General features: G+C 39.3%; 1 protein-coding gene across 1 annotated transcript in view; it reads right to left on the reverse strand.

Annotated features, from left to right (window-relative positions):
- The window catches only part of LOC126095747 (uncharacterized), a 93,243-nt gene that overhangs the window by 31,475 nt on the left and 46,573 nt on the right, over positions 1-15,195 (reverse strand). The window contains exons 14-15 of the mRNA XM_049910522.1: positions 8,161-8,517; positions 1,371-1,611 (exon numbers count right to left, since the gene is read on the reverse strand). Coding sequence (XP_049766479.1) covers positions 1,371-1,611; positions 8,161-8,517 — 598 coding nt within the window. The remainder of the gene's footprint in view (positions 1-1,370; positions 1,612-8,160; positions 8,518-15,195) is intronic.

A 15,195-nucleotide genomic window follows, 5' to 3' on the forward strand; every position in this document is an offset into this window, starting at 1 on the left:
CACTTGTATCCTTGCATAAGCATTTACAATGGAGGGAACACAACAGAAGATGAAAGAACAAGGACTGAAGTAAGCAAACACTACAGACAATGCATTATGATAGTCAGACAAAATTATTTTGAAGAAAGTAAAGTTGTGTAAGAAAAGAAAACTGTGGGTTTCCGAAATTACACAATCATGACACACAGGGTGGTAGTGCACTTGTCACTGAATTTAAGCTCCTGCATTCCTGTAGCTTTCTTTTAAAACTTTACTGATATTTTGGTAGAATATTTTCATTAACTACTCACTGCAACAGAGAGGATAATTTCAAAGCAGAAATAGTTATCAACAAGCAATATCTCCTGAAGAAAGGTTAGAATTTATGATCTGATTCTTAGAAACTGGAGACAACTGGACTACACCAAGTAGTTGTTTTGTATATCACTCACTTCTGAGCTTGTGCCCTTTTTATTCTGTTCTCATTAGGAAATGAATTTATCTTCTTTGTTACTTAACAGCTGTAATGATGAGTGCTTTGGAAACTTCCTTCCAAACATTAACTTCCCTCTAACCCCCATCCCCCCAACCACTGCTCCCCTGCCTTTTGTAGGATGTATCTCTTGTATTCCATGAACAACTGCGGCATCTACCTTTTCCTATTAACAACAGTGCATTCTCTTTGGATACTACATCACTGACACAAGTCACAAAAGCCGTTTGTGGATGAGAAATAACAAGACTGAGAATGTGAATGCTCTCTGTGATATTCACACTGTAGCAAGTAACAAACTGGAGTTTCCATTAATAATTCACTGAAAGATTACCAGGCAGCAAAAACCCAAGAAAAATAGTGAATGAGTAGCAAACATGACTGAACACTATTCACCCATGCTTGTGCACCATTTATACCTGTGGGAATGTTCTGTTTGCTGATGCCTCCTCACACATGTGGATTCTCTTCCATAACAGAATATTTTACAGTGTTTGATAAAATACTCTGTTCCAATGGAATGAAAAAGGATGAAATGCATAGGTACCAAACGAGGCAATGTTGAGAGATAAAGTCAGTTAATTTTTAAAATTATATGATCATTTTTCACCAGACTTATCTATCCATTGCCACATTGCTAGGAAATAATATAATTATATAGCAACTAATCTTTTTATGTGGTTTTAAGAATCAGAAAGGTCTTGCTGTTAACTGACAGGATGATTTAGTGAAACAAACAGAAATTACTACACGAAAATCAAACTTTTCAGCCAATATTTTTACTGATATTGTCTTACTTTCTAACATAGCTACCAGGTAAACCACATTGCAGCAAGTAGAAGGAATATATACATAATGTTTAATATTAAAGACAGGTATGCACATTCAGAATACTTACTCTGCTCTTCATAAAGATAATGTACTCCTAAGGCCTCCAGATAAGGTATGAGAGGCCTTGGATCATAAGCAGGGCTACCTGGATCAACAGTTGCAGCACCAAGTGTAAAATTCACACCCTTTGCCTTTGCATAGAACTGATACTGGTGGAGTGTGTGTAAGAGGCTGAGAGAATCCTTGCCACCAGAGAGGCACACCATCACACGGTCTCCATCACGTACCATGTCAAACTCCTGCAGAGCCTGCACATGAAACATTTCTATTTCAGGATGATTCAAGGAAATATAACAACCCAACAAGAAAGTACAGGAGAAAGAGCCCAATTTATACAAATCATAAGAAAAAGAAGGGACAATCTCTGCTGCAACATTAAAGAGAGCAATAAACATCAAGATTTCATAAAAGTTTCTTCTCATGCATACAAGGAGAAAGTAACCTAGCTGAGAAATATCTCTCTCTTTCAGTGAAAGTGGCAATCAAATATTCCACATAAAATTTCAAAATTGTTTCAGAAATTCAGATCTACGTGGAAGTGTAATTTCAATGTACAGTAATTTTATGCAACCTGTCTGAACAATTATGGAGTTCATTTTTGGCAAAGCAGTACATTTACTGACTGCACATAATTATTTGGGAGGTGCATCTATAAATCACCATGCTGATTTACTTGATAATTACAAATGGTTCTCTACAGACTGTTACTGGACTCGGATAAAACACAATACATGCAAACCTATACTGTACATGGTTGAACTACAATATTCGAAATAATGCATGAGGAAAAATCAATTAATGAAACACAAATTCTTACTTCCTTGGTATTTACACAGATCATAGCAGACATTGGATACGAAAATGCCAAAAAGTTGACTTATTTTTGTTATTATCACTCTCTAATGTCTTGTAGCATTATGTTCTGGGATACTTTTCAATAGAAAAGCAAGCGCTGATTGTGCAGAGTGTATAATAAAGATAACACATGAGATATCCACACCAGAACCTCTTATAAACATTTCTTTAAACCTTAAACATAATTACAATAGACCCATAACACATTCACACAATTATGAGATTTGCTGTCAACAATCAGTGCCAACATCAAACAAATATTAATATTCATGAATATATTATTAACCAAAGCTAAGCTTTGGTATTTGTAGATTTAGAGAGAATTTTGGACAATCTTGACTGGAATATGCTCTTTGAAATTCTGTGGACAGTAGGCGACACAGATTGAGGTGGTTTGCAAACCCCCTCAGTCTGTGTCACCTGGCCACCAAGAGCTGTTGCAGGACGATTTGATTCACGGGTCCAGTTATATGGCTCCTTCTGTGTACAGCGATTTTACAACTATGATGAGTGCATCAACGCCGAAACTGGTAGCACATAAAAATTCATAAAAGAAAATAAATTTCTACAATACATACGGTTGTCGGTAAATTATTGCATCAAGAAGTTCATGCCAGCCGTCGTCCCACGATCAATAATGAATCAATGAAGATGTGCTAAGAAGTTCTTTCAGCTCATCATCATTGTTGATGTTTTGACCATCAAGGACAGATTTTAGTTGTAAGAAGAGATGAAAGTCACTACGAAAGAGGTCCGGGCTGTACGGAGGATGATTAAACACGTCCCAGTGAAATTCCTGTAAGAGTTGTTTGGTCACATTCGCCATGTGAGGTTAGGAATTATCGTGGAAGAAAAAATAAAACAACACCTTTTGACAGTAATCCTCAGGGCTTGTTCTGTATTGCGCAGCACAATTTCTTAATGGTGTCGCAGTAACCATATGCATTGATTGTTTGGGCTTGTGGTAAGAAATCAAGCAGCAAAATGCCTTTTCTGTCCCAAAAAACAGTGCACATGACTTTTCAAGGTGTCAACATTTGCTTAGGCTTAACCTTAGTTGGGAATGAAGTGTCTCTCCATTCCACTGATTGCCGTTTTGTTTCAGGGGTGTTGTACGGTACCCAAGTTTCATCCCCCGTGACTATCTGAGAAAGAAAACCATCGCCTTCTTCACTGTAGCATGTCAAAAACTTGAGTGCACTGCCCATCCGTTGTTTTTTGTGTTGTTCAGTAAGAATTTTGGGTACCCAACTTGAGCAAAGTTTTCAAAATTTCAGTTTTTCAGTAACAATTTCACGAATAAGTGATCTTGAGATTTGCATTACTTCCATATCAAGGGCACTAAGTGTAAACTTATGGTTGTGCTTAATCTTCTCCTCAATTGTGTGAACCAATTCATCAATAACCACAGACGGGTGTCCACTTCATTCTTCATCGTGCACTTGATCACATCCTTCATTGAACAGTCTGACCCATCTTCTAACCACTGAATCACTCATAGCATTTTGTCCGTAAACCTCACAGATTTGCCAATCAATTTCCTTTGGTTTAACTTTCTTTGCATTTAGAACACGAATCACAGATCTGATTTCACACACGGCAGCATTTTCAATTATGGCTGACATTATAAAAAAAGCACCACAAAGCACACATTGGCAGCAACGATCTGAAAATGGCGTACATGTCTTCTCCTTGAGTCAGAGTAACTGCCGCACATGCTCGGAACTGCGATCGTAGAGCTGTTTCGGATAGAAATAGAAGTGAAACTTACTTTGTGGACGACCCTCGTATATCCCCCTGGCCTCAAACTTCATAATCCCTGTCCCTCACCAACCTATCCCTTTCTCTGTTTGCACTCCACCAACATACACAGCTATCTATTCCAGCAATGTGACCACTAGTCCTTTTCCCCTCCTCTCTTTTTCTCCTTTTTCACTCCTCTCCTAACCAACCGTTTGGCTTAAAACAGCTGACTGCACCTAGCTGGCCTACCCTGTCCCCACAACATCCCTGCACACTCCCACAAGTAGCACTTTACCTTCCCCCCTTCCCCCATCCCTACCCTGCTATCCCTCACCCTCCTTGCCCCAGTTTCCTCATCACCCCCAACACCCAGACTGCTTCTCCCACCAGGTACAGTTGCTCGCAGCCCAGTCTCTGTAGCCAGAGACAGCAGTCGTGTGTGTAAATTGTGCTTGCATGAATGTGTGTGTGCTGTCTACAGCCCTACCCTGTCCCTACCTCATCCTTGCATGCTCCCACACACTGCACTTTACCTTCCCCCCTCCCCCACTCCTAACAGCTATCCCTCACCCTCCCCGTCCCAGTGTCCTCTTCATCCCCACTACCCAGATTGCTTCTCCCATCAGCTGCAGCTGCTCGTAATCCGGCATCAGTGGCCAGGTACAGTGGTAATGTGTGTACACGACTTGTGCTTCGTGATATGTGTGTGTTGTCCCTTTAGAAAATAGGTGTATTGACCAAAAGTTCAGCATGTATGGCAGTATTTTTGTTGTGTCTATGTGCAACTCAACACGTGCTCTATGTGACGAGAACCAATCTTTCCTTTTCATAACATTGTCGTTGCCTTGTAACACAAGTTTATGAAACCTGGACCATTTGTAGAAAGATCTACTACAATATAGTATAGAATATAACTGAAAGAGATACACAATTAGACAAACAGAAATGTCAATTTTATTCCAAGACAACAACTGCATTGAGGTCACTGTGATTTATGATAGTTCCCTGGACATTACAAAAGATGAGACATAGTTCTTAATATGGTGTGCAATCAACACAGGCAGCAATGCACTCTGTCTTCAGGCCACAAGTGGCCCATCAGGACCATCCAACCGCCGTGTCATCCTCAGTTGAGGATGCGGATAGGAGGGCCGTGTGGTTCGCACACCGCTCTCCCGGTCGTCACGATGGTTTTCTTTGACCGGAGCCGCTACTATTCGGTCGAGTAGCTCCTCAATTGGCATCACGAGGCTGAGTGCACCCCGAAAAATGGCAACAGCACATGGCGGACTGGATGGTCACCCATCCAAGTGCCGGCCAAGCCCGACAGCACTTAACTTCGTTGATCTCACAGGAACCGGTGTATCCACTGCGGCAAGGCTGTTGGCACAGGCAGCAATACATGCTGTGCAATGTGTTCCATGCTGGCCACAAGGTTGGTAATGCTGTCTTATGGCAGAGTGTTCCATTCCACCACAAGCATGGCTGACAATTGCTGGATAGTTGTTCCATGTGGATGTGCGCCAATATGTCTCCCTTACACATCCCACACATGCTTCATGGGATTTAAGACATGTGAATGGGCAGGCCAGTCAATTCTCCAAATATCCTGTAGTTCCAACAGCTCCTCCATCTGCACCATTTAGTGTGGTTGTAAATTGTCATCCATGAAACTGAAGTCAGGGCTGAATATATCCCTGAAGAAACTAGGGGAAGAAGTACCGTGGTACAGTAACATTGGCCAGTGAATGTACTGTGTTCAAAGAGCTGCAGTGTGCCAAGAGCATAGGGACTGGACCAATGAAGAGTGGGTCAAAGTGATTCTGGACATACCCTCATATGGTGAGAGGCAGGAAAATGTAATGCACATTAGTAAACTTGAAGGTTCTGGTGGTACAGGTGTTATTGTGTGGTGAGGCATAATGTTGCATGGACATACTGACCTCCAAATCTTCAAAAATGGGGAGTTCACAGGTCAATGTTTTGTGACACTGTACTTCTTCCTCAAGTACATCTTTTACGGGCTGCATTTGGCTTTGACTTCATTTTTATGGATGACATTGTGTGCCACATCAAACAATGCAGGTGGAGAAGTACTTGGAACAAGTGGAATTCAGTGAATGGACTGCCCTTTCCATTCCCCCAACTAAAATCCCATTGAATACATGTGGGACATGGTGGGGAGACATATGGCAGCATGTCCACATGTACCAATAACCATGCAGCAGTTGTAAACTGCACTGGTGGTGAAACAGAACACCCTACAACGAGGACTCCTTACCAACCTAGTGGCCAGGATGGGAGCACATTGCAGAGAACGCATTGCTGCCTATGGCTATCACACACCCTGTTAAGGACCACATCCCATCCTTCGTAACATTCGCGGGATCAACATGAATTACAATGACTTCATGTAATTACTGTCTTTGAATAAAAGTGTCATTTTTGCTAATCTCATTATGCATTTCTTTCATTTATTTTCTGTATTATACTGCAGCAGTTCTTTCTATGTACGGTCCAAGTTTCATCAAGCTATGTTACCTGGCAGCGACACATGATATGAAAGTCACTTTCATCCTTAAGTTTTCAACAACCGTGTGTTATGAGGGAGGTCTTCAATGCTTTTTGTCTCACAATAGTAATTGAATATTTGACGGTTTGGTCTACATGATTTTGGAAGATAACTTCCCCTGTTAACAATCCATCCAGTTCATCAGTAGGGCTCACAATTTCAGAGCCAGAGGTGCAAACCTCCATTGCACAATGCGTAAGTACAAAATTTATTGCCCATGGAGGTGCTCAAGAAATTTTTTGGAGACAGACTGCACAGTTCAGGGTCAAAATACTGTCACAGATTCATGTGTTTGCCTGGCGTAAATAGTTCAGGGATGGACAAGAAAAGTGGAAAACAAGGAACATTAATGCTGTTGCCAGATGAGCATTCTGAATGAAAAAAAGTTGCACAATTCAAGACATTCTTGAGGAAGATCGACTGGTGAGTGTATCCAAAATTGCCGAACAGATCGAAAACAAGTTACGGTAGGTGTCAGCAATCATAAATGATCTAAAGTTCCGTAAAGTGTATGCCTGATAGGTCCCTTGCCTTCTGATTCCAGATCAGAAGTTGAGGCATTTGGGAGGTCTGTTAGGCTTAAGCAAGATTTTTGAAAGAAGGTGGGTCCACCACTAAACTCCCAAATCGAAACGAGCCAGTAAGGAGTGGTGGAGGCAAAGTGAGGCAGCCCCAGTGAAAGCCAAGATTCGACTGTCAGCTGGCAAGGTTTTTTCAACTGTTTTCTTCGACAGGAAAGGCATTTTGCTCATTGATTTTTTGCATGGGCAACACACAATCAATGCTGCTTACTAGTGCAAACTGCTGAACCAGGTGAGGGGTACATATTGCTGCAAAAGATGAGACCAAGCAATTTGAGAGCACATCCTCTTCCATAACAATGCCAGGACCCATAAAGCAGCTCTAATTTTCTCAAGTGCACTGAACTCAACATGATCATCCTCCCTATAGCCTGGACCTATCGCACTATGAGTTTCATATGTTTGAATTGCTTATAAAATCTCTAGAAGGCAACGATTTGAAGATGGTAAGAGCACACAGGTATTCATGCACAATTGGCTCCTGATGCAACCAGATTCAGTCCTATGATGATAAGATAACAAAACCTTCTTTCTCACTGGAAAATTGTGTTTATAAAGGAGGAAACTATGTAGAAAAATAAATGATATTAGCCTTTTATTTTTCAATGAATTTTCTTTAAAACAAAATTCCATTTGTATTTGATTTAACCACACAAGCTTGGAATGATCCTTCAAGACATTTTGACCGACTAAACAGTCTGCAAAGCCAAACTGTTCCATTCACGAGGAGAGACACAGCACACACTACTCAAGTGCACTGGAACACAAGTTTACTTTTACCACCACCCCACAGACTATTGTATCTAGTGCTCTCCTGTGATCGAAAGAATATTAAGAACGAGGTGTCTGATGAAAATAAGCAAATTATGCAAGACACAAGGGTGATATACAACAGTTTGAACAGTTAGTTGAGTGCAAGTCAGATGTACTATAATAACAATTAGACTTTACCACCACCTGTTGCTTCTGTATTACACACTTGGCCACACTGAGAAGCAGCCAAGAAAATGATAAAATCCCTGCTGCAGCAACAGACACACACTCACCTCCACAGCAGGCTTCCAGATGGACTTTGGAGGACAGTGCCAACGAGCGACTGGTGGTCCTCCTAGGATCCCCGAGGCAGCTTCTACAGCTTCACGCTGTCTCTCAGCAGCTGCAGCTCGGCATGCTTCCGCTACCATGCCACCAGAGAAAGACCCCGTACTTGGCACTGGGGAACCTGAGTCAGACTCGTGTGATGTAAGATTGATGCCAGAATCTTGTGACTGGGTTTCACCTCGGAGTACATGTATGACCGTTTCGTCACTCGAACATTCACTCGACTGGGGAGCAGTCCCAGATGATTCCGCTGTGACACCTGCCGATTCGTGTAATTCAAGTTTTTGGTCAGTTGCCACCTTCTGGAAAGAGAGCAATACGTTAAAGAATGAATATTTTCATGATTACAGTATTTTACAACAGTACTTACTTTATAGAACTGAAGCTTGGTTGTTGGGGACCAGTAGCTGATCAGTACCTTTAACATTACACATGAGCTGTTTATAATATCTGGGACAGTGCAATCTTCAAATTTGCTATGAGGGTCGTTCCGAAAGTGATGACTCCTATTGTTTTGTAGTGACTTTGGATGTCTGTGCTAGATGTCATTGGTGCAGTGCTAATGCTTGAACCTTCCTCTTTCATTTGCAGGTGGTTCTGTCATTCGCAGTAGTTAGTGACAGCAGAGGAGTGCTCCAAAATGGAGTCCGATACGGACACGTGTAGGAAACAGTGATGCGTGACTGAATTCCTCACTGCTGAAGAAATTGCACCAACTGAAATCCATTGACACTTGCTAAAGATGTATGGAGATGATAAAGTAAATGCGAGCAATGTGAGGTGACGGGTACAGCATTTTCAAGGTGGTGAAAAGGGTGTGCCTGACAAGCCGTGGCCAGGTCGATCCTGCACAGCTGTCACCCCTTGCAATGAAGAGCATCATGATCGACTCATCTGTGCTGATCGGTGGATAACAACCAGGGAATTGTGTGAAAAGCGTATTTGTTATCGCAAAGTCTGTGTGAGACTGGTCCTGCAGATGCTTACACAAGAACAAAAAACTCATCAAATGGAAGTTTGTCAGAATCTGCTGGACCAATATGAAGCTGAAGGTGACAATTTTCTGAATATCATCATCACTGGAGATGAGACGTGGTGTCACCGCTGCAAGCTGGAAACCAACAGACAGTCCACGGAATGGCGATATGCGAATTCCCCGTCAAAGAAGAAGTTCAAGACACAGCCATCTGCAGGCAAAGTGATATGCACAGTCTTCTGGGATAGCCAGGGTGCGGTTCTTTTGGATATCCCGGAGCCTGGAGAAACTGCCAATTCAGCACACTACAAGACGACAATGACTAAGCTGAAAGGCCGAATTTCCAATGTAAAACCAGAGAAGATCAACTTTCACCTGCAACATGATAACACAAGTCCCCACACCAGTTTTGTGGTCACGCAATTCATGGCAAAATTCAGCTGGACTGTTTTAGCACATCCACCGCACAGTCCCAATTTAGCACCTTCAGACTCCCATCTCTTTGGGCCTAAGAAAGATGGACTATGTGGTGAATATTTTCAAGACATGGACGCTGTTGTCAAAGCTGTAAGGAATGGGAGCCTCAACTGGCTCTGATTTTTACAAGCATGGCATGCAGGCTCTGGTTCATCATAGACAAAAGTGCGTAATGAATGATGATGACTATATGGAAAAATGACAATCTTTAGCTGAAATATTGCTCTATTTAGCTGTGCTGTTGTGAGTTGGGTGTCTCCTGTCATTTCCATGAATAAAAATACAAGGCATTACTTTCGGAATGACCCTCGTACATTTACAATGACCCAAGTACATTATATTTTTGTGGAATTCCTTTTTACCTCATCACTTAATGATTCCTATATTGATTTTGTCTGAATATGTGAGTGTAGGTTTTTACAGTTGATGTCACATCCTGTGAATTCTTCTGGCCCTGTAACAATTTTAAGATGTAAAGTGTTTCCCTTACTGTTACAGGTGGCCTTCATGGAATGACTGATAAAGTATGCCTGCAAAATTGATTGATTCATTGATTTTACATCTTGATTTGAACACACACCTAGAAGAAGATTTCTGAATCACACATTTGGATTTCAAATCGCTGTTGTTCCAAAATATTTTTCTGTCAATTGATGTGATTTTCCTCTCTGGTAAAGACTTTTTCATGTGAAAGTTAAAAACATTCACCATGGCTTAGGTAGCATATACTATACTGTACTTTTATCCCACCCTCTAACCCGTGACTGGCTGACTTAGATCATTCACAGATAACAGAGAATCAATGCTTTATTGTCTGCAGTAAGAGCACACCCAGAAACAGTCATGATGTTCCAAGAAACCCACAAATTGAAAACAGCCCTCATCGTTTTATTCTTAATTCAATTTTTTTAATCAACTAATTTTCTGTGGTTCATTTATTTTCAGTGATGCCAATACAGATGACACAATTATACTTACTCTCTCTCATTTGACGGAACTTTTGAAGTTAAGGAAATGAGAACATTTTACGAGATACTCTAGTTTATGCTTGGTCATTGGACAATATCAATATATGCATCTCTAGAGAGTAAATTGTTATACTTTGTGATTCATCTAATGTGATTGTGAATCAATGCATGCTAGTGATGTTACCTCCATGAGAATCTTGATGGTATAAAAACAATTTACAAGTTTTGCAAAGTTTTGAGAGGTGCTATCACACAGAGTACAGATTAGGATTGTAGTAGAAAACGCCACTGAATATTGATGGAGAAGGACAAGGCTCTCAAGCAGAAATTTTTAAGCTGTAAAACAGGTTTAATCATTTAATTTAAGAAACTAATAATATAAGAATGTTCTCTGGTTGTTAAAGAAGCCATTCACAAGGCAGTTTTAGTGAAATACTTAAACTGGTGCAAAGGATCAGAAACATTTCTGTCCACACTGCCCATGCAGAACAATAACAAATGTATACAAAAATCATGCATAAAGTGCATCAGGTTGCTATTATGGATACTAAATTCCTTGTGGACTTAATGGCTGAAAATTATGATATAGTGGCCTATTTCAATATAGAGTGCACACATAAAGAAGGAAATGACCAACATTTCCAAGATCTGACAGTCCATCAGAAGCCTCCAATGCATAATTGTATTTTTTCACTATCATGGTATATTTTGTTGTTAACACTTTCAAGAAGGAGTGCCATATATTGAGTACTACAATGAGATAGTCTCTATTGATGCAAAAAAACAATATGAATGGCTCCAGTATGAAGGGATTATGCATTGCATTTGGTCAAAAGTTTTCTAATAACATTCACCTCATCTGTCACACTTCTCATCTTTTTAAAATGGCTGCTTCAGATCTGTGATTAACAAAAATAATAGTTACTCTGAAAGCAAGAAAAATAATGATTATTGCAATTTAAAGTTGTAAGCTTTCCAGAAGCAAGTTTCCATATACAGAGTTACAAACAGAAGTAGAAAGGCAAGTGTAAATTTGGAAATTCACAAAGCATCTACTCTGACTTATGATTAAGGAAGGTAAGAAGTTATTAATGCTTAACAAGAGTGACAAAGATATTAGGTACTACCTAACCAGCCAACAACAAACACTTGGCGCTGAGGGGAGAATGTGAATTACTTACAGCAGAAATTCAGAAAAATGTATATCACATGCAAGTTCAGTGTGTATATTGGAGAATAGTGGTAAGAACAACTCATCATGAATCAGTAACAACATTAGAAAATTTCTATGAAATCAGATAGAGCTGAATAGCAGATTGATATGAAACTGGATCCTTATTAAGAACAAAAGCTTAACAAACTCAAAACAAGCATGTGGGCAGCTATGCAAGAAGTGTTCAATGAATTTGAAAGCAAGATCTTACCTGCCAAGTTTTCAAAAAGCCTTACAAAGACTTGGTTCAGTTCAAATACCAGTCAGTCAGTCAAAGTTGTCAGAACAGATGTTGGTTGACACGATGACATCAAAACAGAAGGTAATAAAATCAAAGCTGAAACACTAAATTAAGTCTTCCAAATTTATTTCAACAAAGAAGGTCACAACATAGTTCCAACTTCTGATCATCTTATGAACATGAAACAAGTGGTGTAGAAATAGATAATCATAAAATTAAAAGACAGCTGAAGATCATCAACAGGATATAGACTGCTGAATCCAACAGGACTGAATCAAATGTGTGGAACAAGTGGCTCCTCATCTAGCAACAGTTCATCACGGATTGTTAGAATAACGATGGACCCACATGATTGAAAACAGCTGTAGGTAATTTCAGTCTTTGACACAAGCTGCAAGGCCGTTATGTAGAAGTACAAACTTATCTCACTGATGTCAGTTGACTGTAGAAATGTGAAACATAGTTTGTGTTTCCAATATTAGGACACTTTTGGAGATCAAAAACTTCTCTCTAGAAATCAGGTCAGACTCTGTGAGACTAATCACGTGAATTGAGGTTTTGTCTGTTCATTCATGATAACCATGAAACTGTAGACAGCAGAGGCGATTTTCTTCATTCTGGAAAGCCTTAAGTACAGTTAGGTATCATCAGTTACTGTAAACTGAGGAGAATCTGAGCAGGTAGTGTGAATTCAACCATTTGCCTATTTTTCAATATTTTGGATATCGGAGCATGCCATCTTAACAAGAACACTGCAGCTGACAATTGTCGTGAATTCTTGACTGACTTGTCTATAACAATGGTAAGTTGGAGTACACAGTAGCAACAAATAACACTGACAGTAGGTGTGTAATTTGTATCTGCACTCATAATGTAAATACATTGGTACAAAACCATTGGTATTTCCAGTGTGTAGTTGGTAAGATGTAATATTTTTACTTGCATGTAAGCATCTCTAGTGCTACTGTTTCATTATTTGTTCACTGTCAATACCTTTTAGACACTATGATGCCTAATTACAAAACTGCATTTTTGTAGGGTGAATCCAATCATGTGAGTAGACAAGAATTTTCTAGAACCAACTCAGAAATCCAACTACAATCCAGAATTTCTTCTAAATGCTGTGAAGGTTGTCAAATCAGGCAGTCAAACTTCAGAACAACACACAGTCCCTTATACAACATTAAATGACAAACTCAAGAACAGATACAAATATAAAATAGGTGGCCAACCAGTTTTAACCAATAGTAAGGAAAAAATCTAGTTGATAGAATATTGTGTTTTGCAAAAGAGGGGTTTCCTTTGAGGAATAATGGTGCTACGAACATCATACAAACATTCTTAACTGATCAGGGTGGACTGAAAAAAGATTTCATGACAATTGACCTAGCTGAACGAGGGTAAAATGTTTTCTGGAAAGAAATCAGGAACTAAAAGTTACAGTAAGTGAAAACACAAACAGAACAAGAGCAGCAGTTACTCAAGAAACTGTGCAAGATTATTTTAAGAAACCTGAAGTGTCCTAGGATGGTGTTCCTCGCTCCAACATTATAAACTATGATGAGACTAACTATTGTTTTGATCATGGACAAGTGATAGTAATAGTGAAACAAGGTACAAAAAACACTTTGAAAGGATTGTGGATAGTCCTAAGTCAAGTATCAGTATAATGGTAGCAGTGGCTGCGGACAATCCAGTCCTTGCACAATACAGTTTATAGAGTAAAACATCTCTACGATATTTTGACTGAAGGAGGTTAAGTGGTACAGGTTATAATAGGAATCAAAGTTGATGGTTTGACTTAACAATGTTTGTATCACAGTTTACTCAAATTGCCTCACCTTACAATTAGAATTTAGAGGACCAAAAGCAATTATAGGTGGCAATCTCTCAAGTCATCTGTCACTTAATGTGATTAAACTGTGGCACAAACATGACATTCAGTTTGTGCTTCTACCACCTAACTCTATTCATTTGTATCAATTTGTGGACTTTTTGAGACCTCTAAAACTTGCCTGAAGTAATGTGCTACATAACTTGAAAAGGAAGAACAGAGAGGTGGTTGCAAAATCCGAATTTTCGGGTTGTTGAAAGGAGCCTTTGACAATATAGCTATCACTTCTAAATCTAATGTTGTATCTGGGTTCAGAAAAGCAGGAATTTTTCCTTTCTCTCTGATAAAGCCTTTTCATAGCCTCTAGAAAAAACAGATGACACTGACTCACCAGAGGTTTCCTGGACAATAGAATTAGAGATTGAACTCCAATGAAACAAATAGAATGTCATGCCAAGCAAAGTGCTTAACATCAACTCCAGGAAAAGGTATTGCTGTCAGGGACTTAAATGAAAGTGATAATGACAGTGCTAAAAGCAGGGAGTCCCTGTCTTGTGATTCTGATTCTATCTCCAGAACATCTAACAGTGATGAAGAACAGTACAGGTCAAATGAAAATGAAGCAATAGACAAAAAAAGGATAAGATGGCCAAGAATTCAATGAAAATGACTTTGCTGCAGTGAGGTTTCCTACAAAAACAAGGTACACATTTTTTATTGATAAAATTAATAACCTCTCTAATGACACTTACGGAAACACATTTCTGAGGAAGAAAATTCTTGATGGTGATATGTACTTCGTCTTTCCAGAAACTTACAATGCAACTTAGGTAGAAGGAGCAGAAATTAATAAAAAAAGTTGAGCCAGAACATACAAAACAAAGTAAATATGTATTTGATGGGATATATGACATGATAGTGAGCCATACAGTTATAGAAATTGAAATTTGTTTGCCAGCTTTCCTGAACGCAAGTGTTTTTACAGCAATAATGTTGGATTTAATGTACCTATGGAAAATTGTTTAGGCTATTTTTTAAAATTCAAAACAGTGGTCAGATACCCTATACTGGAAGTCTGCTTCCATTTTTACATACAAAATAAATTAGAGATTGGATTCACCCCACCAATAATTAAGTTAAAATCATAAGTGCAAGAATGAATTAAAGATAAATTAATACCTGAATATACTATCATCAAGATTGTATAGTAAACACTTAAAATTTGTACTGTCATATCACTACAGTAAATGGACAATATTTTAAAAAGAACT

Source organism: Schistocerca cancellata, chromosome 8 (assembly GCF_023864275.1).
Source record: "Schistocerca cancellata isolate TAMUIC-IGC-003103 chromosome 8, iqSchCanc2.1, whole genome shotgun sequence".
NCBI classification, from domain to species: Eukaryota; Metazoa; Arthropoda; class Insecta; order Orthoptera; family Acrididae; genus Schistocerca; species Schistocerca cancellata.